Source organism: Lagenorhynchus albirostris, chromosome 15 (assembly GCF_949774975.1).
Source record: "Lagenorhynchus albirostris chromosome 15, mLagAlb1.1, whole genome shotgun sequence".
NCBI classification, from domain to species: domain Eukaryota; kingdom Metazoa; phylum Chordata; class Mammalia; order Artiodactyla; family Delphinidae; genus Lagenorhynchus; species Lagenorhynchus albirostris.
Window position 1 is genome coordinate 14,457,799 of NC_083109.1, and position 27,785 is coordinate 14,485,583.

A 27,785-nucleotide genomic window follows, 5' to 3' on the forward strand; every position below is an offset into this window, starting at 1 on the left:
GATTTATGTGTATCTGCCGTTTTAGCCACAGTTTCGGTGTATTACTTTTGAAATCCAGTTTTGAGTGGAGGTGGACAAATTATCCAACTCACCAAGTAAAGCAGGAACTCTTCTGACATTCTCTAAGGAAGGGGACGCTGAGACTTATGGGAAACGGAGTCCCGAATTTGATGGATTACCGGGAGGAGAGCGCAGGGAACTGGCCCCTCACGGCTCCTTCTGCGCATGTGCATTTCTCCTCATTGTTCGCCCGCTCCCTGGTCTCCAGCTTCGCGCGGCAGATAATTCCGGAGCCTTCGGGTCTACGCGTTGCTCAGTGAGGGGTCCTGCACGAAGGATGTGCGCTACAGGTGAGAACCTAGTTTGGAGGGGTTTTTTTTGCTGAGCTTGGGGTAGGTTTTGTGCCCACACCTGGTGGAAGCAAAAACTTGCACGAATCCCACGCAGGCTGAGACCCTATATAGCACTTGTTCCTGAGTCTGGTCTGCATTTGCCGCTAAAGAAAGCCAAGTGACAGAGCAGTTTGGCTACGGACCTACAGGTTCCACGAAGAGGCTAAGGGAGAAGCGCGGGTTACTAGGTCAGAACGAAGTGCGCTGAGAAAAAGCATCCTAATGGTAACGAGCTGTTTCCAGAAGCTCCTCGAATTTGCATGTGCCCTGGCCAACCATTCATTATCGAGTCAAATCCAGGACACCGGCGGGGGGGAGAATAAATTCTGATAACATTTATTATGTGCAGGCTGATTTAAGAGCCTGAATTTGAACTAAGACAAGTTCAAATTCTAGCCTGGCCACTGAGTCTCCATGGACAAAATGATGAGCCTCTAAGTCTCAGTTTCCCCATCTGCCAAAGGAAGTTATTCCAAAAACCTGTCTCAAAGTCGTTTTGAGGATTGAATTAAGAGAACCTGTAAACACTCAGCAGCGGTCCTGGCATTCACTAAGCACCCGGGAAATGTTAATTGCCTTTATCACTGTTGTTTTCATTAAGATCGTTATTGGTTCTCAAAGACCCCCTGGAAAGTCAGTATTACCCATCCCATTTTAACTGACAAGAAAACCAAGACTCTGGTGGGGAAGTCTCCAGGCCAGTAATTGAAGGAGCTGGGATTACAAACCTCAAACAGTTTTATTTCCAAATCCCATGCTGGGTTTTGTCTAGCAGCACATCCTTCACAGGACTAAGCAGAGTGGCCCGTCCCTAAGAGCCACAGGGAAGGACCTGGAGTGTACAGGGACTGAGTCTTTTCCAGAAGCTCTGGAGATTTTCTGGGAGTGGTTCTCAAAAAAGTATGTATCAGAAACAGCTGAAGGGCTTGTTAAAACCCAATAGCTCTGTTGGGCCTCACCCCCAGAGTTTCTGGTTCAGGAGGTTTGGGGAGGGGCCCAAGAATTTGCATTTCTATCAAGTTCCCAGGTGACACTGATGCAGCTGGTTGGGGACCACTCTGTGAGAACTTCTGTTGTAGAGGATGGTGAATTCATTGCAAGAGAGAGTTGGGACTGGGGCTGAAGATTCCAGTTGTTTGAATTTACCCTCCCCCCGCCCCAGCCAGGTACAAGTTTTCCCTGGATCACACAGCTCTTGTGAGGAAAGAAGGAGGGGGTACCAGGAGTAGGACTCTTACCTGGGAGATCCTCATGCTACCCGGACACGCTCACCACAGCTGCAGGGCAGAGATCCCAGAAACAAGCAGGTTCTCTGTTTGCTTGCTTGGAAGCAATTCCTGATCCTTCTGCCCTGAGTAACACTACCATACCAGAGGTTGTGGAGAACCATTGGTCCGTGAGGTGTGGGCCAACTTTTCAAAGGGAGGGGGAATTGGGCTGAGGGTGGTGGGCAGGAGGCAGGCTTCTCAGGAAGAGGAAATTCTGAGGACGGTTGATGAGGACATGTCTGGGAGGAGAGCTAGGGAGGCACTCTCTCCACTCCTCCCAGATGCCCTTAATTCTCCAGCCCCTCTTCCGGGATTTTGCACAGCCCTCAAGCCACGCCCACCATCACATGAATTTAGAGATATGCCCCGCCCCCCATCCCTGACTTTATCCAGGTACAGGAAGAGTTTTCAGGAGTTCAATTGGGGGCCTGAGGAAGTAATTAGCGTGGGGTTAAATACAGGGTTTCTGGATCCACACCGCCAGGGTTCAAAGCCCAGCTCTACAGCATTACTTTAACTTCTCAATTTCCTCATCTGTAAAATGGGATAATAATAGTACCTACAGCTTGCTCTTTAAAAAATTTTTTTAATTGAATTGCTTTATTTAGTTTGTTAATCCTTGTTAGGATTTTTGCATCTAAGTTTATACGGGGAAACAAGTGGCTAATTTTTTCTCCACTTATCCTAAACTGACATTGGCCTCAAGAGTACAGGAGCCATACAGATTGAATTGGGGAAGTTTATTTTTCTGTTTCTGGCATGTATTCTGTAGATTATTGTTTTTCTTGAAGGTTTGGGGAAAATTGCTTACACAAATGGACTTGCAATTTTGTAGGTGTGTGTTAAATTTTTAATTTCTGCTTTGTTTTTTTCTATTATATATTTTTTTTATTGAAGTATAGTTGATTTACAGTGTTGTGTTAGTTTCAGGTGTACAACAGAGTGATTCAGTTATACATATATATATTCTTTTTCAAATTCTTTTCCCATTATAGGTTATTATAAAATATTGAGTATAGTTCCCTGTGCTATACAGTAAGTCCTTGTTGTTTATCTGTTTTATATACACTGGTGTGTAGATGTTATTCCCAGATTCCTCATCTTGCTCCATTTAAGGAATAAATGAGGTTAATATATGTAAAGGACTTAGAACAATGTCTGTTACATAGTAAGCACTATGCAAGTATTGTTGGTATCACTAATATTATTATACCCACATTCTTATAATCTAGCTTTGTATTATTCCTAAGTGGTGGAACCAAAAGGCGCGTCCAGGGCCTCTGCCTCCCCAGCCGCTGTTCTGCCCACCGCATCTCAGTTAAGTCAAAACAAGTGTCTTAGTAAAACATCCTTTGAAGACACTGGAACCAAAGGAGAATAAATCCCTTTTTAAAAAAATAGACTTGTTAAAGCACCCCTATCCCTGTTGTCAGAAGTTCCTATTAATTCTTTAACTTCACGGAGTTAAAAATATCAGTAGAATTTCTGTCAGGTTTTGGTTGTTGCATCATTTTATACACTTTTTCAAATGGAAATATTCAAAACATACAACAGTAAAGAAAATAATATGACTGTATATACTTGTCACAGCTTCAGCAATTATCAACATATATATCCTCCCTGCCACTAACATGCATGCACGTACGCACACGTGCATACACTTTCCCCCTCCACCTTCTTCTACTGGATTATTATTATTTTTTAATTAATTAATTTAATTTTTTTAGCTGCGTTGGGTCTTCATCCCTGCGCACTGGCTTTTTCTAGTTGCGGTGAGCGGGGGCTACTCTTCGTTGCAGTGCGTGGGCTTCTCATTGCGGTGGCTTCTCTCGTTGCAGAGCACAGGCTCTAGGCACGCGGGCTCAGTAGTTGTGGCACGCAGGCTCTAGAGTGCAGGCTCGGTAGTTGTGGTGCACAGGCTTAGCTGCTCCGCGGCAGGTGGGATCTTCCCGGACCAGGGCGCGAACCCATGTCCCCTGTCTTGGCAGGTGGATTCTTAACCAGTATGCCACCAGGGAAGCCCTCTACTGGATTATTTTAATGTAAATCCCAGACATCAAAAACTTCAGAAATGTAACAGGTTTAATAATAACCAAAAGCACAGCATGGCATCCTTGCTATGCTATCTGGGTTTAACCAGGTCTTTCTTAGTTGGATTTTACCTTATTTTATGTTTGTCTGCTATTAAATCTAAGAAGGCTATAAATGGTAAGAAACCAATAAGGAAAAAATATTTACTCTCCACCATGAAAAGCCTGCTTCTTTTAGCTCCCCCTGGTTATACCAGGGTTGCAAGAGTCCCCTCAGCATGCCTGCCCCTTCTGAAGGGTCAGAGACAATCTCCCACCATGTGACTGTCAGCTAATACGTGGGGATTTCTAGGCAAGTTGCTATAAGGACCTTCAAGGTTGATCATATTTCTCACAATTTCTTTGCTCCCTCCCTTTCCTTCAGCTCTGCCTTCACAGTTCTCTGAACTTTTCCAGGAGCAGGAGAAAATGAACACAGCCCAGGTGAGTTGATTACTTATTACTCAGTATTTTTCAGTGACATCTAAGAGTTGCTTTGCGTTTTTAATAACTTTCTTGTCAATTGTCCTTCCTCATCTTTTCATTTCCCAACGTTTTCCTGTTTTATTTTACTTTCCTTCTTTCTTCTTCTACTGGTTTTGAAGGTCTACATTTTATTTTTATTCCATTATTACCTTTGATGTGTTTAACACATATGTGAACACATTTTTCTACCAACAGCAGCAACATTTTCATCTGTAGTTTCATCCAAATAAGATACACTCCTCCCTTACCTCGGGCTTTGTGGAAATGCACTAAATATTCTTTATTTCATTTTCTCTTTACATAATAATTATGTATTCTTATAATTCTTTGTTAACAATCGTATCACATCTTCTAGCTACTTAAACAATAATTATTTCAATTCTAATATACATTTCCCGCTTATTTTTGCCGTCCCAAGTTTGAAGATAAAGTGACAGAATTATAATAGTCAGTTATAATATTACCTACAATTTAGGGCTGCTTATTATGCTCCAGTCACTCTTAAATTCCTTACCTGGATTAGCTCATGTAATTCTGACAACAGCATTAGGAGGTAGGCACTTTTATTATCCCCTTTTCACTGAAGTAACAGTAAATAACTTCTCAAGAGCTTGTAACTGCAGTCATTCTAAGGATACATCATTAGAAATTTGGCCAGATGGAGACCTGGAGTCCAAGTCCACTGCAAACTTTCCACCCTTTGCTGGGAGAAAGTTATCATCTGCTTGTGTTCCAACCAGCCCAAGATCTTGGAATGGGAGATCTCTTGGGCCTAGGGTTGCCAAATACAACATAGGACGTATAAAATAAAGTAAATCTTAGCTCCACGCACGCTTCCCTTTCATAGTCTATAAGTCACCTACCCTCTCTGGCTGTACCAAAAACCAGTTCCTGTAGCTCTGTCTGTCCACCACGAGTTCCGTATGGCATGCATTCTTTCCCAGATTCTGCTGAGTTTTGATAGAGGCCTCTGGAGCGGTCTACAGAATCACTATGTGGTTATACGCCTTCTGAGTCTGGGTATCCGAAAGGGCCTTTATTCTGCCCCATTCCATGAATGATTGACTGGTTATAGAATTTGGGGGTGAAATCCCTTTCCTTCAGAAGATTGTGGATGATCTGCGTTAGCTCCTAGTATCTGGGGAGACTGAGAAGTCGTATGGCAGCTCGATTCTCATTCCTTTGTAGTAACCGGTTTTATTTTTTCTTCTTGCGAGTTTTTCATTATCCCTGGGCTTCAGGTATTTCCACAGGCAGTGTGTCTGGCTGCCTGTCATTTTTCAGAGTGCCTGCTTGGTAATTGGATGGATCCTATGGAGATGAAGACTGACTTGCTCTGGGACATTTTCGGTTCTTTCTGTGATTATTTCCTTCCCTCTACTCTCTTTGTTCCTGCCACCCAGAAATCCCATGAGACGGTCAGTGCCTCTCCCCAGTCGGCCCTCTGTGCTCCTTTACTTTCATCATTTCCATTTTTCCGTGTTTTTATTCTGTGCGTTGAGAGATTTGCTCATTTTTGTCATTTGGGTCATTTTGTTTTCAAGTCTTAAGAGTTTTTGGGGTTTTTGTTGTTGTCCTAAGTCAGCAAAAGAATATTTAATATCTGTATCCTTTTTCTGTGTTCATAGCCAACTTTTCTCCTTTTAGGGAAATAAGACTCTTGTATATGATTTGCAGACACCAATGGGAATACTTAAAAATTATTCTCTTCAGTATCTTTACTTACATTTGTTTTCATAGTCTTCAGTCTTTTGGTCTTGGTACTTATCTTTCAGGCTGTTGCTTTTTACTGGCATTAAATTTGTTTAGCAGCCTTCAAATCTGTTATTCCTGCTGCTGCTTTCTCAGATTGTTGTTTTCCCTCCAGCATCTGGACCCTTTGCTGTTTTCTGTATGAAGAGAAAGGTAAAGACCTCATTAGATCAATGTGGGCAGCCGATGTGTGATGCGCGACAAGTCTGTTTCCTTGGCAAGATTTTCCTCTGAACGAAAGGACTGACTTGGGGCCTCTTATACGGATTATGGGGTTCTGTGTACAGAACAGGCTTCACTTAGGCTCTCCAGAGAGGGACAAAGCTTGAGGGGACCCCCTTCCACCCGCCAAAGGCGGTAGTGCCTTACCTGATGGCAGAGCATGATAGTCTGTCTCCCCAGAGTTGCCTTAAAACAAAAGCTGTGACCGAATCAGGGGACTAAGCACAGTACCCTGCTCCTCTCTTTGGATGCAAAGTTCACGCAGACACCTAGAGGCAGTTCCTTGCTTTTTTTTTTTTTTTTAATTTTATTTTATACTGGAGTAGAGTTGACTAACAATGTTATGTTAGTTTCAGGTGTACAGCAAAGTGATTTAGTTATACATGTACATATATCTATTCTTTTTCAGATTCTTGTCCCATATAGGTTATTACAGTGTTGAGTAGAGTTCCCTGTGCTATACAGCAAGTTCTTGTTGAAGTTCCTTGCTTTTTACAGGGAACGTTCTCCTGAGTGTTAACCCTCAGCCCACCCCTCCTGGGGGTCAGGAGTGTGGCAGCCCTTCCGTGACTCATGTTCACTGTTCTTCAGCCCAGAGCCCATCTCGGCTTCCAGCTGCAGCTGCTGCTGAGCTGGGAGGTCTCTCCGGGCTCTGAACAGAACTTGAGACTTTTGCGCGTTCTATGTTTGCATTAAGGGGCGAGCACAATGCCCAGTATCTGCCTCCTACTCTATATCTTCCAGAAACTTCCTCTGCTCTGAGAAGTATATTGGTGTTTTTATGACTCTCCCTGCTCTACTTTTGGAGGCAGAGGATGTTAGGTTGTGCAATCAAATCTTTTTCTCCTCCGTGAAGCATACCCTGAAAAAACTGAGATTTAACCCCCCTCTCCCTTTGTGACCTCACTCTACCTCATACACACATTTTTTCATGGCTCCTGTAATTTATTACTGCATGTCTATGTTCATGTAGAAAGTCCCATCATTCTGTAAAGTCCTTAAAGACAGGACCAGTGTCACACATACACGATGGAATCCTACTCAGCCATAAAAAAGAATGAAATCATGCCATTTGCAGCAACATGGATGGACCTAGAGATTATCATACTAAATGAACTAAGTCAGAAAGAGAAAGACAAATACCATGTGATATCACTTATATGTGGAATCTAAAATATGACACAAATGAACTTATCTGAAAAACAGAAACAGACCCACAGACATAGAGAACAGACTTGTGGTTGCCAAGGGGGAGGGGGAGTGGGGGAGGGACGGATTGGGAGTTCGGGGTTAGCAGATGCAAACTATTAATATATAGGATGGATAAACAACAAGGTCCTACTGTATGGAACAGGGAAGTATATTCAATATCCTGTCATAAACCATAATAGAAAAGAATGAAAAAGTATGTATATATATGTATAACTAAATCACTGTGCTGTACAGTAGAAATTAACACAACATTGTAAATCAACTATACTTCAATAAAATAAATTAAAAAAACAGAAAACAGGACAAGTGTCTTACTTTAGCATCCTCTATGGCTAGGACAATTGTAGGCCTGTAGAGGAACTCAAATTGTTTTAGGAATCACCAACTAAAGATAGAGGCAGAGTATTTCTGGTATGATTTCTCTTTCTCCAACAAAATACAGGCAGACTTCATTTTATTGTACTTTGCTTTATTGAGCTTTGCACATACTGCATTTTTTTTTTTTACAAATTGAAGGTTTGTGGCAACCCTGCATCAGGCAAGTCTATTGGTGCCATTTTTTTTTGCGGTACGCGGGCCTCTCACTGTTGTGGCCTCTCCCGTTGTGGAGCACAGGCTCCGGACGCGCAGGCTCAGAGGCCATGGCTCACGGGCCTAGCCGCTCCGCGGCATGTGGGATCTTCCCGGACTGGGGCACGAACCTGTGTCCCCTGCATCAGCAGACAGACTCTCAACCACTGCGCCTATTGGTGCCATTTTTACAACAGCATTTGCTCACTTCATGTCTCTGTATCACATTTTGGCAATTCTTGTAATATTTCAAACTTTTTCATTATTATTGTATTTGTTAGGCTGATCTGTGATCAGTGATCTTTGATGTTACTATTATAATTGTTTTGGGGCACCACGAACTTTGCCCATATAAGACGGCAAACTTAATCTATAAATGTTCTGTGTGTTCTGACTGCTCCACTGACCAGCTCTTCCCCCATCTCTCTCCCTCTCCTTAGACCCCCCTATCCCCTGAGATACAACACTATTGAAATTAGGCCACTTAATAGCCCTATGGTGTCTTCTAAGTGTTCAAGTGAAAGGAACAGTTGAATGTTTCTCATTAAAAATCAAAAGCTAGAAATGATTAAGCTTAGCGAGGGAGGCATGTTGAAAGTTGAGACAGGCTGAAAGCTAGGCCTTTTGTGCCAAACAGTTAGCCAAGTTGTGAATGCAAAGGAAAAGTTCTTGAAGGAAATTAAAAGTGCTACTTCAGTGAACACGCAAATGATAAGAAAGCGAAACAGCCTTATTGCTGATATGGAGAAAGTTTTAGTGGTCTGGATAGAAGATCAAGACAGCCACAACATTTCCTTAAGCCAAAGACTAATCTAGAGAAAGACACTAACTCTTTTCAGTATTATGAAGGCTGAGAGAGGTCAGGAAGCTGCTATCTAGGACTTTCATAGCTAGAGAGGAGAAGTCAATGCCTGGCTTCAAAGGACAGGCTGACTCTCTTGTTAGTGGCTAATGCAGCTGGTGACTTGAAGTTGAAGCCAGTGCTCATTTACCATTCTGAAAATCCTAGGACCCTTAAGAATTATGCTAAATCTACTCTGCCTGGGCTCTATAAATGGAACAACAAAGCCTGGATGCCAGCACATCTGTTTATAACATGGTTTCCTGAATATTTTAATCCCACTGTTGAGACCCACTGCCCTCCCAAAAAAAGATTCCTTTCAAAATATTACTGCTCATTGACAATGCACCTGGTCACTCAGTAGCTATGATGGAGATGGACGATGACATTAATGTTGTTCTCATGCCTGCTAACACAACATGCATTGTGCAGCTCATGGAGCAAGGAGTAATTTCTTTAAGAAGTACACTTCATAAGGTGATAACTGGGCTTCCCTAGTGGTGCAGTGGTTAAGAATCCGCCTGCCAATGCAGGGGACACAGTTCAAGCCCTGGTCCAGAAAGATCCCACATGCCGCAGAGCAACTAATCCCGTGTGCCACAACTACTGAGCCTGCGCTCTAGAGCCCGTGAGCCACAACTGCTGAGCCCGCGTGCCACAACTACTGAAGCCTGCATGCCTACAGCCCGTGCTCTGCAACAAGAGAAGGCACCGCAGTGAGAAGGCTGTCACCACAATGAAAGAGTACTCCCTGCTCACCGCAACCAGAGAAAGCCCACGCACAGCAACAAAGACCCAAAGCAGCCAAAAATAAATTAATTAATTAATTTTTAAAAATAAGGTGATAGCTGCTGTAGATAGGTATTCCTCTGATGGATCTGGGCAAAATAAATTGAAAACGTTTTGGAAAGCATTTACCATTCTAGATGCCATGAAGAACATTTGTGATTCATGGGAAGAAGTCAACATATCAACATTAACAAGAGTTTGGAAGAAGTTGATTCCAACCCCCAAGGATGACTTTGAGGAGTTCAAGACTTCAGTGGAGGAAGTAACTTCAGGGGTGGTGGAAATAGCAATAGGATTAAAATTAGAAGTGGTGCCTGAAGATGTGATTGAATTGCTGCCATCTCATGATAAAACTTTAGCAGATGAGGAGTTGCATCTTTTGGATGAGCAAAGAAAGTGGTTCCTTGAGGTGGAATCTACTCCGGGGAAAGATGCTGCAAAGATTGTTGAAATGACAACAAAGGATTTAGAATATTACACATACTTAGTTGATAAAGCAGTGGCAGGGTTTAAGAGGATTGACTCCGATATTGAAACAAGTCCTACTGTGGGTAAAATGCTATCAAACAACATTGCATGCTAAAGAGAAATCGTTCATGAAAGGAAGAATCAATCAATGTGGCAAAATTCATTGTTGTCTTATTTTAAGAAATTGCCATGGTCACCTCAGCTTTCAGCAGCCACCACCCTGATCAGCCACCAACATCACGGCTAGACCCTCCACCAGCAAAAAGATTACAACTTGCTGAAGGCTCGATTGCTAGCATTTTTTAATCAATAAAGTGTTTTTAAATTAAGGCATGTACATTGCTTTTTTAGATATAATGCTATTGCACGCTTAGTAAATAGCATAAATATAATGTTTATGTGCACTGAGAAAACCCCAAAATTCGTGTGACTCGATTGCAGTAGTCTGGAACCAAACCTGCAATATCTCTGGGGTCTGCCTGTATAACATGATGGAAGGTATGTGGTAGACGACCTTTATAACATTTTCTGGGCAACTCTTTACAGTGAATACGGTAGGATCAGTACCCCCTACATATTTCCTGTGCCATCTGGTCTTGAGCACTGCAGACTGAGCAGCCTTGGGCTATTACAGGGATCGGTGTTGTTCGAGGATGTATCAGTGGACTTCACCCAGAAGGAGTGGCAGTTGCTGGACCGTGCTCAGAGGCTCCTGTACAGGGATGTGATGCTGGAGAACTACGGGCACCTGGTGTCCCTGGGTAAGCCCAGCTTCCCGTGCAGCTCCTGACAGCATGCATTTCCTGTCTTAGGAACCAAGTCACTGTGGCGCATCATGCATTTTGGGTTTGAGGTTTTGGATTCAAAAACCTTTTAGGGAACTTGAAAGGATATTGTATTCTCACCTCCCTAGTGAAAGGGTCCCCATCATTCTACAGCTCCTAAAGCTTCTCCCTTCTGATTCTTCAAAGGGCTTGACTCCTAAGCAACCTTGCCAAGTCCCATGTTTCCCACAACAGGTCACTGTGTTTCCAAACCTGAGCTGATACTCAAGTTGGAACAAGAAGAAGAACCGTGGATATTAAAGGGACAACTCCCAAGTGAGAGCCACCCAGGTGAGTTAATGAGGTCACCTGGAAGGCAGCCAGGGGCAACTGGATCCAAAGTGGCCAGTTCAGGGGGTAATATCTTTGAAATGGGTTTTAGGAATCTCTTTTAGAGGCTCCAGACTTTTAGGAGTGACTAAAGGCAGATGACTACCATACCTTAGATATTAAGCCTCCATATATCACTCTCATATATAAATGCTCTTTGTTTTCTGTTTGACTTTTTTTTTTTTTTTTTTTTTTTTTTTTTTTATTTAAGAGACGGGGTCTCGCTATGTTGCCCAGGCTGGAGTGCAGTGGCTATTCACAGGCGCGATCCCACTACTGATCAGCACGGGAGTTTTGACCTCCGTTTCCGACCTGGGCCGGTTCACCCCTCCTTAGGCAGCCTGGTGGTCCCCCGCTCCCGGGAGGTCACCATATTGATGCCGAACTTAGTGCGGACACCCGATCGGCATAGTGCACTACAGCCCAGAACTCCTGGGCTCAAGCGATCCTCCTGCCTCAGCCTCCCGAGTAGCTGGGACTACAGGCACGCGCCACCGCGCCCGGCTCTGTTTGACTTTTATAGAGAGAGATTCGCTTGGTTTTTGTAGAATCCAGTTGCTGCCTTCCTCATCCTAGACCTTTATTTCTCTGTTTTTCTCTCTGTGCAATAGTGGCTATCCTTTACGTTCCCTCCTGTGCCAAATGTTCTGTACATATGCATTTGTTGATGGATCATTTGATTCAATAAATATTTACGAAGCACCAGCTATGCACCAGTCATGTTCTAAGTCACAGGAGATATAAAAGCAAAGTCTCTGCTCCTGTCAGTAGATCCAAATAGCAGATCCATATGTAACATGTCTGGTAGTAATTGGTACTCTGATAAATTAAAGTCAGATGAAGGGGATGGAGACCGACAGGGAGTCCTTTTTCAAAAGGAAGTCAGGGAAGGCCCCTTTGAGGAGGTGGACATTTGAACAGGAGAGTAGAATGGAGTCTTGAATGAAGGGATGGAGTGAGCGACGGGTTATCTGAGAGATTCCAGATCAAGGAACAGCAGATGCCAAGCCTGTGAGACAGGAGCATGCCTGGTGTAGTCAGAGAACAGCAGGGAAGTTGGTGGGACCGGAGGGAGTTCAGTGAGGAGAAAACAGCAGATGATGTCAGAGAGTTAGCTAGAGGCAAAGCTTTATAGGCCTGGTAAGACTGAATTCTACTCTGAGTAAGATAGTAGGTAAGAGAAGAGGTCAGGGACTGCACCCTTGAGCATTACATTTGGAGGTCATGGAGACATAGGGCTCTAGAAAAGAGACCAAGAAGGAGCACCCACTATGGTAGAGGGAGAATCAGGAGTCAGGGGTTTCCCAGGAGCCACGTGAAAAAAGTGTTTTTTAGAAGGAAAGAGTGAATTCCCAATATGCAGATGCAAATGTAGTCAGCATCGCCCTTTTTTTCCCCCTGCAAATTATCCAAAGGCCACAAGGAAAAAAAATTTAATGTCAATTCCATTTTTCTTATAGGTTCGAGGCAGCTGAAATCCCAAACTTTAAAAAAAAGTGGAAAAACTGCCAAAAGCAATGAAAGTCAGGCTTGTTCGCAGAAATAGAGAGAAAGTATCGTAGCTGTGGAAATAGTGTTAGAACATATTATACAGACAGTATTTACTTGGCGATTTTACCACAAATGGAACTTAAAGTGTTGAGATTTTTTTTTTAACAGTGGAATAGTAGCATTACTCTGAAGGATATCTAGGTTCTGAGTAGAGCTAAGGACATAATATATGCTAAGTGAAGACCATGAGAGTGTATTTGTTGTTGGAAACACACAATTGATGGAATTAAATACCCTGGTCTGATAGGCGCTGACAATACTGTAGGCTTGTGGGATGATCAGTTGAACATGTGTTGTGAATTTAGGTATAAAAATCTAGTATAAAGTCTAAGTATGAAAATCCAATATCAGATTTTTCTTGCTAGCATATTGGCCTCTATTTGTTTTATCTGCTACAGAAAAGTCTTAAGTTTTTAAGCATATAACCAATGTTATTGCATAAAATGAAAATAGTAGAAGATAATAATAATCACTCATAGCCAAAAATTTTTAAGACAAAGATTAATAAAGGTCCTAAGACCAAGTCGAATAGCCAGGTGCTTGAGTTCTCACAAAAAAAGAGAAATCAGAGAGGAATAAAAAACGATGTGAAAGTAGAATTAAACAACAAGGTTTTACTGTATCGCACAGGGAACTATATTCAATATCTTGTATTAAACTATAATGGAAAAGAATCGAAAAAAGAATATAGGTATATACATAAGTACATGCATAACCGAATCACTTTGCTGTACACCTAAAATTAACACAATATTGTAAATCAATTATACTTCAGTATTTTAAAAGTGAAATTAAAAATTAGTATTGTGACAGGGCACAGTCAGTTGGTACAGTACATCAGCAGATTGAAAGAGGGAAAAGTAGAGTTGTCAATCAAGACAAATAACTATTGATTAGCTCTGATAGAATCAAATGATATGCAAACATGGCTTATCCTCTATCTTTGCCCTGACCCTTCCCTTGATCACCCTTTAGTCTTCCTTGTCTCCCTATTCAGTGTCCCTTATCTTTGCCCCATTCTTTTAATACCCTCCATCCTTGGATCACTTGTTTTCCTGACATCCTTTGGACTCACTTCACCACTCCTTGTGTTTTATTTCAAACTCTCCATCCATTTTGAGGTAATTTTTGTAACAAACCAAAGCTTCTAGTATTAATTTTCAGCTTTCTCTCCCTTTTTCTACTGCAATATGTGTTTTTGTTTTTGTTTTCATGTACCAACTAAAAGAGTAGGATAAATATGTGCTTAGAAGTTCTTTCATCCCAGGAGACTGTGTCTGAAACCTAAGAATTAACTTAACTTAGGGCATCTGTATACAAGCCTATTCCTTAAGAAATGTGTTAAGATTTATAATGTATGTTAATTTTTTATATTTCTAGAAGTCCAAAGAACCAATAACATGGAAGAGATAAGCCAAGAAAATGAAGACAAGTATTTGAGGCAAGGTTTATTCATCAACAACAAAACATTGACTGAGGATAGAAATAAGACCTTCAGAGAAACACTTAACATGACCACAAATCCAGTGCCCTCAAAAAAAATATCCCATCAATGTGACCCATTTGTAACAAACTTGAAAAGTGTTTTTGAATTAGTTATTAGTAATAGAAGCAGTGTGAGAAAAATATCTAATGATTTCAATGGATGTGGATTCCTTACTACTGCGAATGAGAAAACCCATACAGGGAACAAGCCCAGTGAAAATGATCAAAAGAGGAAATCCCACAGACAAATTGAGGACTTTATTCAGTGTCAGAAGAATTCAGCTTTGGAGCAATGTCTTGAATATAATCATTGTGAGAAAGCTTTTCACAGAAAAACAGCCTTTGTTGCATGTAAGAGAGCTCATACAAGAGAGAAACTCTCTGAAGGTAACAAATATGGACAAGCCTTCCTCCAAAAGTTAAAGCTTGGTGCTTGTCCAAGAACTCTTAAGGAAAGGAAACCACACGAATCCAGTAAAAATAGGAAATCCTCATGCTTGAAGTCAAAACGTGCACATCAGAGAGCTCACTGTGAATGTAACAAATTGGGGAAATCTTTTAGCGAGAAGTCGAACCTTACTCAACATCAGAGAATGCACACAGGAGGAAAACCTGATGAGTATAACAGAAGTGAGGAAGCCTTGCAGAAGTCATCCCACACTCAAAATGAACGAACTGATACAGAAGAGAAAATCTATGACTGTAACCAGTGTGGGAAATCCTTCCACAAAAAGCCACACCTGACTCAACATCTGAGAACTCACACAACGGAAAAACCCAGTAAGTGTAATGATAGTGAGAAAGCTGTGAAACAGGAGTCCTGCCTCGCTCTAAAGCAGAGAATTAACACGAGCAAGAAAAGCTTTAAAGGTAGTAAGTGTGAGAAATCCTCCCACAAGACGTTGAAACTCAGTCAACATCAGAGAATGTGCTTGGGGGAACCAAATAATGAGTGTAGTGAAAGTGGGAGGGTCTTAAATAAGAAATCACATCTCACTCAAAATCAGAGGGCTCACAAAGGGAAGAAAACCTATGACTGTAATAAATGTGGGGACAGCTTCCCTAAGAAAACAGACCTTTCTCAACATCAGAGTGTGCACACAGGGAAAAAGCCCTATGAATGTAGTGAATGTGGGAAGTCCTTTTTTGTAAAGTCCAACCTCACTGAGCATCAGAGAACTCACACAGGAGAAAAACCCTACAAATGTCGTGAATGTGGAAAATCCTTCTGCCAGAAGTCAGCCCTCACTGTACATCAGAGAACTCACACGGGAGAGAAACCCTATAAATGTAATGAATGTGGGAAAACCTTCTGTGTTAAGTCAAACCTTACTCAACATCAAAGGACCCACACAGGAGAGAAACCCTATAAATGTAATGAATGCTGGAAATCTTTCTGCGTGAAATCCAACCTCATTGTACATCAGAGAACTCATACAGGAGAGAAACCCTACAGATGTCCCGAATGTGGGAAAACCTTCTATGAAAAGTCAGCCCTCACAAAACATCAGAGAATTCACACAGGGGAAAAACCCTATGAATGTAATGAATGTAGAAAAACCTTCAGCCAGAGGTCAGCCCTCACCAAACATCAAAGAAAAAAACATAAGAAGAAAACTCCCACCAACACTCTCCACGTGCAGAAGCCATCCTCTGCAGTTCATAGCCGTTGAACATCAGCAAAATCATAGGACAGAACCGCTTAGATGTCAACACATGTAGGAAAGTCTTTATCAACAGGTTAGAGCTAATTGGAATTACAGAAGTAATATAGGAGCGAAATAGGAGCTCTCTATGAATGCTTTGATTGTGTGAAAGCTCTCAAGAAGTATTCAAAAATATGGAGGGCAAATGTATTATTTTAAGGGATATGGATAAAAATGTTCTTGTGGGAAAATGTTCTTGTGGAAATAGAAGTCGTATTTCAGATGTGATACCAAACTTGTTACAAAAAAAGATAATAAAATATTCAGTTCTTAATAGAATGTGAAAGTGGAGCTTTTGTCGGGAATAAGTTCAGGTCATTGGCACAGCAGTGTTAAATATATATGTGAAGACCTTCTGAAGTATATGGATAGGTATGTAGTGCGTGAGTGTGTTATATAACATGAATTACATGTATGTTGAATTTACATAGGGAACCCACCTCTCTCTGAATCTCAACAATACAGTATATAAGTGAAAATTGAACAGTGACATAACGTGTGCCTCAACAATTGTACTTCTAGATACATACCCTAAAACAACTGGGCATTCTAAAGGGTGTTTGGAAATACTGGGGTGATTCGTTGTCACTATGATTGAGGGTGCTTCAGGCATTTAGTGTGTGGGAGGACCAAAGATACGCAATACCCTGCACCATGTCAGAGAAAGGACAGGAAAAGGGGCTCATCCAGGATGCCAGCAACTCCATCACAGGAAAACCTTGCCCTAAAGAAACTCTTGCACATCCGCACCAACAAACATGTACAAGAAGGTTCATTGCAACCTTTCAGGGTTTTGTAATGACAATTGAAAAAAAGAGAAAGTAGCAAATGTCCATTAACAATAGACTAGATGAATATTGGTATGTTTATACAATGGGAATAACATACACCAATGAAAATGAAGCTCAGTTATACACATCATGATTGTTATCTTAAAACAATAATGTTTAATAAAAAAGGAAAATATAAATATGTTATTGCATTTATATAAAGTTCAAAAACAGAATTCAACAGTACACTGTTGAGGGATACATATATAAGCAGTAAAACTACAAAGGAAAGCCAGTGGATGGTTAACACAAAATCTAGGATACCAGTTATATCTGTGGAGGAAGGAGGGGCTTACAATTAGGGAGGAAGCTTTATATGGGAAATAGACCCACACAAATATGCCCAACTGGTTTTTTACAAAGGTGCAGAAGGAATTCAGTGGAGGAGAATAGACTTCAACAAATGGTGCTGGAGCAGTTGGACAGCTATAGGTGAATAAATAAATGAAACTCAACCTCCTGAGGAGGAAAGTATGGGCTTTGGATTCAGACAAACCTGACTTTGAATGCCAGCTTTACCACTTACCTCTGTGTGGTTCTGGCTTTAATAACCTTTTCTCATAAGGTTATTAAACCTTGCTGAGCCTCAAACCCAAGCCTAGAGCTCATCAATGACATGTTAGGGATGCTGGGGAAATAAAAGGTAAATGAATGGCCTACATTAAATTTACTAGGGTATGTTCCCAAAATGGCCAGCAGAGGGCTCTAGTCGCACATGAACGACTCCACCACGTCTCTGCTCTGGCTGAAAGCGGTCTGCCTTCCAATCCCCACTCTCCTCCTTTCAGCCACCCATTTTCATTAACCCACATTAATGCACAGTGCTGGGGAGACATTTTTCACAGTTACGTGTGTCACTGCGCTTCTGTCAAAGAAACATATCAGATAATTTAAATTATAATACTGCTTTTTTCCTGCCTGCTTTAGTTTTTTTCTTAACGGAATAGACATGCATTCTCAACAGGGGCAATATTGCCCCCAAGGGGGTGAAAGTTTGTTCTTGAAGCCTGAAAAAATTCTTAGCTATTACAATGGTTTGTGGCCCTCAAAGGACCATATTACATAAATAGATATGCAGTATATCTGTGGTATTAAATTTTTATGGGGAGGACAATTAGGAAAAATAATATCTAAAAAGTCCCCTTGGAGGAGCTATAACTTAAAAAAATAAAGGTTGGGAAACACTGGAATAAGGGGAGATGAATGAAGAGAAGATGCCATCATTGTACCACACCTGAAGTTAGGGACACGTAGCATAATTCTTTCCCCTATAATTTGGGGACTGCCATGGCAGTGTCCAACCTCAACAATTCCTAACTGGAGGTCTTGTCATTGTTCAGAATGTCCCTCTGCCCCTTTCTGACTCCTCTGAGAGACACCACTTTCAGTGATTCAAAAGGAGTCTCTCCTGGGAGGACTTCTTCAGAGATGCCGCAGGCCCTCACCCTCCCACCGGAGTTGCCAAGATTGAGCAGAGGAGGGCCAGATGGCACAAGCAAGCTGAGTGAGTAAGCAACCCTGACCCCCATTTCATCCACCTGTTGCCTGCTCCTTGGCTTAAACCTATGGCTGAGGGAATTCCCTGGCTGTCCAGTGGCTAGGACTCCAAGCTTCCAGTGCTGGGGGCCCGGGTTCAATCCCTGGTGAGGGAACTAAGGTCCCGCAAGCCACTTGGCACTGCCAAAAGAAAAAAAAAAAAACCTATGGCTGCATGCAGTGGGAAGTGGGTCCCTTACGACCAGTTGACAGAGGAGGAAGAAGCCTGAGCTTGGTATATGGAGGAGGTGCCCAATTTTGATGGTAGATGGACATATCCATCCATCATGGCCTCAAACTGAGAACAGCATAGTTACTAGGAAGGGCTCAGAGCCCTTAGGAATGAGGGTTGAAGGTCACACCACCAGGTAAGCCACCATATCCAGCAGAGGTGCCAAGGGTGAGGGGAATCTAGAATTGACAGTAGAGATTAGAGCTTTTCTGAGCAGCTGCCCTAGCTCTGCACCTACCTCTTGTTACACAAGGAAAAACAAATTTCTCATATGTTTAAGCCACTGTGATTCAGGTTTCTGTTACACGCATTTCTGGCTGATACAGGATTCCTAACAATAGCATATGCCTGGGTTTTGTTCTCTAATCCTATTTAGCACACCTTGCGTTTTAATAGGACAATTCAGTCCCTTTGAGATTACTGTAAAAATGAATATATTTTATTTTATTCCTTCCATTTTAATTCGAGCTTACTATTTATTTACTTTGTTCTCTTCCTTTTTCTTGTTTTTCTGCCTTGATAATATGGCCATTTATTATCTGTTTTTCTTTTATGTTTTTTAAAGTATAATTTACATACAACAAATTACACACATATTAAGTATACAGTTTAATGAGGGGTTTTTGTAGTTGTTTGGGGTTTCTTTGGCTGGGCCTCACAGCTTGTGGAATCTTAATTCCCCAACCAGGGATTGAATGCAGGCACTTGGCAGTGAGAACATGGAGTCCTAACCACTGGACAGCCAGGGAATTCCCTCTGTTTTTCTTTTAGATTTTGGTGTTCTATAGAGCTAGCAATTACCTTTTCTTTTTCATTTTCAGAAAAATAATACATAATCACAATTATATAATCTTCCATTATATGAAAAACACCATCTATTTCTTCACATTAATATGACCGATTGGGCTTCCCTGGTGGCGCAGTGGTTGAGAGTCCGCCTGCCGAGGCAGGGGACACGGGTTCGTGCCCCAGTCCGGGAAAACCCCACATGCCATGGAGCGGCTGGGCCCGTGAGCCATGGCCGCTGAGCCTGCGTGTCTGGAGCCTGTGCTCCGCAATGGGAGAGGCCACAACAGTGAGAGGCACGTGTAACGCAAAAAAAAAAAAAAAAAAGATGACAGATTGTAATTCTTTTACATCATGTTCCCCAAGCCCCAAAGAGATTTAAATGCTTTAATTTTTTCCTCTCCACCTGCCCCTCCCCAAGTACCAGGCTGAGATCCTTCAGTATTTATAGTCCCGTATTATTATTAGTCTTCCTTTAGGATTCCCTTTTCCCCTCAAAAGTCTGTAGATATTATTACATCATCATTTACTTCCAGTATTGCAGATGAGAAGTCCAATGCCAGCCTCACTGATTTTCATTGTAAGTTACTTATTTTCCCTCTCTGGAGGTTGGTAAGCTTTATATGTATACTTGGTGTTCGTTTTTTTGGGGGGGGGTGGGGAGAAGCTCTGTTTGGAATTCAGTGACCCCTTAAAATCTTCTGATCAGGTCTTTGTTGGAAAAATTTCAGGGAAAATTTCCTCCATTGTTTTGTTTCGTTATTGCCTGCCTTCCACTTCCTCCATTTGATGAATTTCCGTTTTTCCAATAATAATTCCAATATTGAATAATTCAAATAGACAGGTATTTGGTTGCCTCCATCATCCCCCCAACCTCTCTGATTTCACCTCATCATTTCCATCTCTTTAAATTTTTGATATGTGTTTTATTTCTCCATTTGGTATTCCACATCCAGTTGCACCAGTAACCTTCCTCTCCTTTGATTCATCTCCTGAAATGTTTAGTCTGAATATGAGATTTTCCTTCGATCCAGAACATGAGTGTGTGTGTGTTTGTGTGTGTGTGTGTGCACGCATGCACGTCACACTGTATCTGTGGATCCTTCGGGTGTCATTTTCATCGTCAGTTTCTGTTCAGATTACCTTCTCTCTTCTCCTGTAGGTTTGTACTGGCTGTTCTCTGTGATACACCAGTTCTCTCTCTTTCTCATTTCGAAGACCCCGCAGGTACGTTGGTATTTTCCTTCGCTGACTCCCCGGGGTGCGTGTTCAGCTGCTGGGGATCTGCGGCAGGTCAGGCTCTTGAGTCATGGACCGCCCAGCAGTCTTTGCTCTTCTGGGTCAGCAGTGCTCCGGCTGGTGGGTCGCTGGTCCCAGAAGGACTCCCTCTGCTCCTTCGTCTCCTCATCTGGCATTTTCCCAGGGTAGAAAGGATTGAGCACACCGATTTACTCCCCCTCGGCTTTCTGAGCACTGGAGCAGTAAGGCTGAAGAATACTCACAGGGGCAGGCACACAGCTCCCTCAGGAAGTTCTTGGATTTGCATAAGTCAAGGGTTCCCAGATGTTACCTCTTTCCTTCTGACCGTCCCTACTGGGTCCTGGGCCTCTGGTGGCCTGGCTCTCACTGAACTCAGACTAGCCCCCAGAGATCACTAGATCTTGCTTCTACCCTAAAACCTCAAAAAATGCTGGCCTCAAAAACAAAAAAGCTGCTGGCCTCAAAAAATGTTCAGTAGCTGGTTTTAAATTGAAAGATGAGGGCAGCAAGGATGTATTCAAGCAACCATTTCCCCAGAATTCATAGGACACTTCCGTATACAGTAAGTCCCCTACATACGAACCTTCAAGTTGAGAACTTTCAAAGATGTGAACATGCGTTCCATCAGCATCAGGCGTGAGTGAAATTGCAGCTCACCTTCCTCAGTAACTCTTCTTGCCTGTTCACTCGATGCCAGCCCCTGTATGCCAGCTGTTGTGCTGTACTACTGTACTTTTCAAGGTACTGTACTGTAAGATTAAAAATGTTTTATTTTTTGTTTGTTTTTTATGTACTATTTGTGTGAAAAGTATTATAAACCTATTACATTACAGTGCTGTATAGCCAGTTGTGTTAGCTGGGTATGTAAGCTAACTTTGCTGGACTTACGAACAAATTAGACTTATGAACTTGCTCTCAGAATGGAACTCATTCGTATGTAGGGAACTTACTGTAGTCAAAAGGCAGAAATACTATAGGCCATTTCACAGACTATAATGCAATGAAACCAGAACACATCAACAAGAATAGCCAAAGAAAAAACAAAAACCTCACCACCACCAAGATCCCTATAGACATGAATATCCAAAATTCACTCTTTTAGCTACCATCAGGTTAGAGAGAAAATCAGAATAGAAATTATAAATTATTTTAATGAATAACAATGAGAACACAAAATATAAAAATCTTTGAAGTGTGACCAAACAAAAATTCAAAGGAAGAATTACAGATTTAAATAACTTTATTAGAAAAACAAATAAAAGATTTAAAATAATGAAGAGGTCCCAGGGAAAGATAGCAGATGGAATATTCAAGTCTAATTTTGGTCCCACTGAGACACCTATTAAAAATAGAGTAAAGGGATTTTATTTTCACCTTTATATTTTGTAAAATTTCAAATCCCCAGAAAAGGCAGAAGAATGCTACAATAAACATCTCTATATGAACCATTTAGATTCACCAATTGTTATGATTTTGCTGTATTTGCTTTATTTCTCTCTCTCTTTTTATACATATATACACATTTTTTTCTGAATCATTTGAAAATAAGTTACCAATATTATGACCCTTCACTCATAAGCATGTATCACTTAAGAATAAGGGCAATCTACAAACTCAAATAAATAAATGTTTCTTCAAATACAGAATGTACATTTTTATACATACATGAGCATTTACTAAAATTTTATACATACATGAGCATTTACTAAAATTTATCATCCACTTGGCTATAAGGAAAATCTTGAAAAATTCAATAAATTAGATATTTCATAGGCTATCATCTCTGCTCATCATTCAATAAAAATGAAGTAAATAGTTTTTAAAGTCACCAAAATATGCTAACTACATGGAAATTAAATCTAAGAAACACACTGTTGGGGAACACTTGAATCAAAGGAAAGAAAAATGAAATTACAAATTATCTAGAAAACAAAGAAATGGAGAATTCTTCATTGGAAAACTTACGGGAGATAGAAAAAAATTCAAAGGAAATGTTTTAGCCTTAAGTAACTTCATCAATAAATGGAAAGAACTTGATACTTTATATGATTCGATTTAAGCATTGCTCAGATCCATAGCCACACCCTACACCATACTCTTCTTCCACACCTGTCACCCCCTTACTCTCGCTGTCCCCAGGCACTGCCCTGCTTCAATGAACAGCGACCACCTTGAAAGACTGACTTATATCTTCCCTCTTAGAGAAGAAATGAGGGCATCTTTTTCTTGTATGTGCTCCATAGGTTACAAGAGGGTGAAAGCAGATCTGAACGGTGCAATGGGTAGAATTGCTAGCCTTAGGTTATGCGCCACCGCAGATCTCTGTGGCATTCCCCCCTCAACCCCACTACTCACCAACCTCACCCCTAAATCATTTGCCTTGACTCCTAGATGGAGAGGCTCTACAGGGAACAGCAAGCTATTCCCTGGTCACTAAGCCAGGTCATGGCCTCTGCCATCGACTGCACTACAGACTGAGGAGCCCCACAGCAGCACAGACAGAAAGGGAGAGACAGACCACTATATGCAGTGGCCAGATTGGTCCAGGAGGCTCTGGCTTCCCCAGAGGCCAGGTAATACTGCCTGGATGCATCAGGTTAATGCCCTGTGGGGCAGACTTTGAACCATAGGAGATGGGGGACAGGAAGGACCCAATGGATAAATTCTTCTCACCTTCTCCTCCTGAGGGATGCTCTAAGACAGAGGAGTTCATACAACCTCTCTGAGGATGTACTGTGAGCCCAAGGAATTAGCCACACTGGTTACAAAACTGTGAACCTCTCAGGAATGCAGCCTCTTACCTTTGCTCTCCTCCCTCCCTGCCTCACTTTTTCCTTCAACCTGGTTTCTGTTGTTCCACAAACCCAGTGAAGTGTTAGCATGTAAACTTTTGACACAGGCTCTATTTTCTGGGGAACCCAGGATAAGACAATAGTCTCCTTGAGAAATAGAAAAAGAACAAGAAAATAAGCTGAAAAAAAGTAAGAAGAGAGAAATCATTAAGATGGAAGATATTTTTTAAATAGTAAGAAAAAATAAATCCCAAATCTCTTCTTGGAGGAAAACCATCCCAGTATACCAGTCAGGGTTCTATAGTGAGTTCTATATTGCAAAAGAAGCTGATCCTGATGATTCAGGAGCAAGCAAGTTGTTTAAATAAATATCGAGTAGCTCACTATGTCATTGTGAGGGCTGAAAAGCCAGACTGAAGGTTAAGCAATGCCCCAAACCGTACCCAGTTCTGCCCGATGAGGAAACTGCTGCTGCTGTCACCACCCTCCCAAAGCCAGGACCTTGACCTTGAAACTACTGTTGGGGCTGCACTGTCAAAGCTCATTGCCTGTGCCATCTGGACCCATGGAAATGGAAACTCCATGTAGAACCTGATTCCCCGTGTAGCTCACTTCCCATTCATTCCATGAAAGTCAAATACACACATCCTAATGGTGAGGGAGGCTGGGAATTTGAGTTCTGATGAATAATTTCTCCAAATATAAAAGAGCTATTCAAAAGATGATGGGAAGTGATGAATCAGATGTCTACGATAAGCAATAAAATAGATACACCTCTCAGGAGGCAGATAAAAGATAAGTGAAAGAGAACAAAAATATTTTAAAAATAGTTCTGGCATGACCGATGATCTGGAATAGTGCTGTGCAATGGGAATATAATGTAAGCTGTGTATGTAATTAAAATTTTTCTCTGGGACACATTAAAAAGTAAAAAAGAAATATATGAAGTTAATTTTAATACTTTATGTAATCCAATATATCCAAAATATTATGATTTCAACATGTAATCAATATAAAAGTTATTAAAGAGACATTTTTCATTCTTTTTTCTTATATCAAGTCTTGGAAATCCGGTGTATATTTTAAACTTACAGCCCATTTCAATTCAGACCAGTCACATTTCAAATAATGTAATTGTCACACACAGCTAGTGGATAGTATAGCGGATAGTGTAGAGATTGAAGAAATAAAATCAGAACCCTATTTCATCGTTTAAACAAAAATAAATTCCAAATGAGTTAAAGACAAATCTAAAAAATCAAACCATTAAAATCTTAGAACACCTGTAACACTATACCTACTTAGCCCTCAATCAGATCTTGTGACCCATCTGCAATGCAGATGACAGATAAAGGGTTAATATCTATATATACAAAGAGCATCTGCAGATTAGTATCAGCATTAAACTGGCTAGACACTATCACTAGACTATTCATAGAAGAACAAATCCAAATGGTGAATAAACCTAAAAAGATGTTCAACTTCCCTAGGAGTCAGGGAAATGCAAATTACATAACAATGAGATATCACTTTACTCACATCACACTAGCAAATCAATCGGGAGCATGATAACATCTACTACAAGCTGGGAAGGGACTCTCTTCACCACATTCCAGTAGCGATGACCTTGTTGGAGAGCAATCTGGCAAAATGTATATCAAAGTAAAACAACTCCACATACTCTTTGACCCAGCAATCTCATGCCTGGGAATCCATCCCATTGAAATCAAAGCACCAGAATGTATGTAGCTGTGGTTATTCACATCAACAATCAACATGATTGCAATAAAACCCTAAAAACAAAGTGTATACTCAGAAGAATAGTTGAATACTTTGTGGTACATTTATATCATGACATGTCGCACAGCCATTAAAAAAGAATTTCTTAAACCTCTATCTAGTGACTTGAGGGAACTTTTATCTTTCATCTCTGCAAGATGCAGAGAAATGTACTATAAACTGCGGTTCGATTTCTGTAAGAGATACGGACAGAAATCTACATAGGTATATACATTTGCATCTGAGTTTATGAGCATGAAAAAATATAGAAGAATATAATACATCTGCTAGCAAGGCTACCTGGGAGGAGGAAAAGCAGATGGTACAGATGGAGAGACAAACAGGAAGGGAGGAAAGAAAATATGAGAATAGGAGAAAAGTGAGAAGGGGGGTTAAAAGGAAAAAACTATTATTTCAAATAAGGACAATTTTTGTGAAAGTTATCACGTGTGTGTGAACAGGGAAAACGTATCTCCATATAAATCTATTCTATACATCTTGTTAATCACGGTAACACCTTACTTGATTTTTTGACTACTCGTTCTGTGGATTTCTAACAGGTAAGTTAAAGTTTCTCACAAAACTGTGGATTTGTTGTTTTTTCTTGTAATTCTATCAGGTTTAGTATTATATATCTCAATTCTATGTTACTAGGCACATATAAGCACAAAGACTAAACTTATTGATAGATTAAATATTTCATCAATATCTATTTTTGTCTTTTCAAATCATACTGATTATTTTTGCCTTGAAATCCATTTTGCGTAATGCTAAAATTGGTGCTTTCCCTTTGCTGGCATTTGCCTGGAATACCTTTTTCCATCTCAGTATTTTCAGTTTTTCTATATTGCCCTGTTTTTGCTGTCTCTTATAAAACATCACACAGTTTGACTTTTTAAACTCAAGAGTCTTTGTCTTTTAACAGTGAATGTAATAGATTTACATTTATTATGGTTATTGATATATTTGCACATGTTCTACCAATTTACCATGGATTTTCTATTGCATATGCTGTTTTCATGCTTCTCTTTCACCCCTGCTTTTTGGTTAGTTGATAGCATTTTGTTTGTCCTCAATTAATTTTTCTTCTGATGACTTGGAAAATGTATATTCTGTTCCTATTATCTTTATATCTTTGACACATATAGTTAAGCATATTCTTAATCAACATCTAGAGTTAATTAACATCTGTATCTTCCCACTAAATAAAATGAGAATCTTAGCATGCTTTTACTTTTCTCTCCTACCTCCTTACCAGATTTCATACCTCTCAACCCCATGTGATCATCTTAGCTTTTAGTTAATTATTATAAGTAAAGATATTTATTTAAACTTAAAAATAAACCTTTCCCAGCGGTGTGCAGAATTATAAGGATGTCTGCAGAGATTTGAAAAATGGCAACAAATGAAAGTATCAGCATCTTTAGTTCAGCATCCTTGGCTGTGGAGTCACTTTTACCTGAGAATCCTCTGCAGGAACCATTTTTAAATGCTTGGAACTATATGTTGAATAATTATACAAAGTTCCAGATGGCAACATGGGGATGCCTCATAGTTCATGAGGTCCTTTAGTTCTTGTTCTGTTTACCTGCATTTTTGTGTCAATTTATACCTTACATGAAAAAGTACAAAATTCCAAAGGATAAACCAGAAACGTGGGGAAATCAATGGAAATGTTTTAAAGTACTTCTCTTTAATCACTTTTGTATCCAGCTTCCTTTGATTTGTGGAACCTATTATTCTACAGAGTATTTCAATACTCCTTATGATTCGCAAACAATGCCAAGATGGTACATGCTTTTGGCAAGATGGTTTGGCTGTGCAGTGATTGAGGATACATGGCACTACTTCCTGCATAGGCTCTTACACCACAAAATACTATATAATCATATTCATAAAATTCACAAAAATTCATAAAAAAATTCATCATGCGTTTCAGGCTCCATTTGGAATGGAAGCTGTATACGTACATCCTCTGGAAACCCTAATTCTTGGAACTGGATTTTTTCATTGGAATCATGCTTTTATGTGATCATGTTCTTCTTCCTTGGGCCTCGGTGACCATTAGTTTGATAGAAACTGTTGATGTCCGTAGTGGTTATGACATTCCTCTCAACCCTTTAAGTCTCATTCCTTTCTATGCTGGTTCTCAGCAGTCAGGATTTCCACCACATGAACTTCATTGGAAACTATGTTTCGACATTTACATGGTGGGATAGACTTTTTGGAACAGACTCTCAATTTACTGCCTACAATGAGAAGATGAAGGTTGAGAAAAAGACTGAATAAACATCTCACATAAACCTTCCTGAAGATACACATTTCCTGAATTGAAGTTAGTAGCTAACATTGCTTCTGGGGAGTGGAAATAAACATGTCTTGGTTGCTAAGTGATAAAAAATACATTAACAACTTTTAATTATCTTCCTAGTGGGAACTTTCATATGTTTAAGTACAGTTTCTCTGAGGAAGCTTTAAAGGCCATGTTGCTAACCTTACAAAAAGGATTTAAGTAATGGAAGGAGTATTAATGTAGGTCTTTTCCCCAAGTTGTACTATAGGCCTGAAGCTGAAATTGGTCTTCAAACCTTTTATTTTATTTTAT

At 40.6% G+C, this 27,785-nt stretch overlaps 1 protein-coding gene and 1 pseudogene across 1 annotated transcript; both read left to right on the forward strand.

Annotated features, from left to right (window-relative positions):
• The first annotated feature begins 262 nt into the window (after positions 1 to 262).
• ZNF334 (zinc finger protein 334) lies at positions 263 to 15,311 on the forward strand. Its single transcript, XM_060123036.1, is given in 6 exon segments — positions 263 to 350; positions 4,115 to 4,173; positions 10,704 to 10,830; positions 11,089 to 11,184; positions 14,158 to 15,109; positions 15,111 to 15,311. Coding segments are annotated over 6 exon segments (1,302 nt in total). The 5' UTR covers positions 263 to 337; the 3' UTR covers positions 15,166 to 15,311.
• An 11,264-nt stretch (positions 15,312 to 26,575) lies between these two features.
• Positions 26,576 to 27,469, forward strand: LOC132506038 (methylsterol monooxygenase 1-like; annotated as a pseudogene).
• The last annotated feature ends 316 nt before the right edge of the window (positions 27,470 to 27,785 follow it).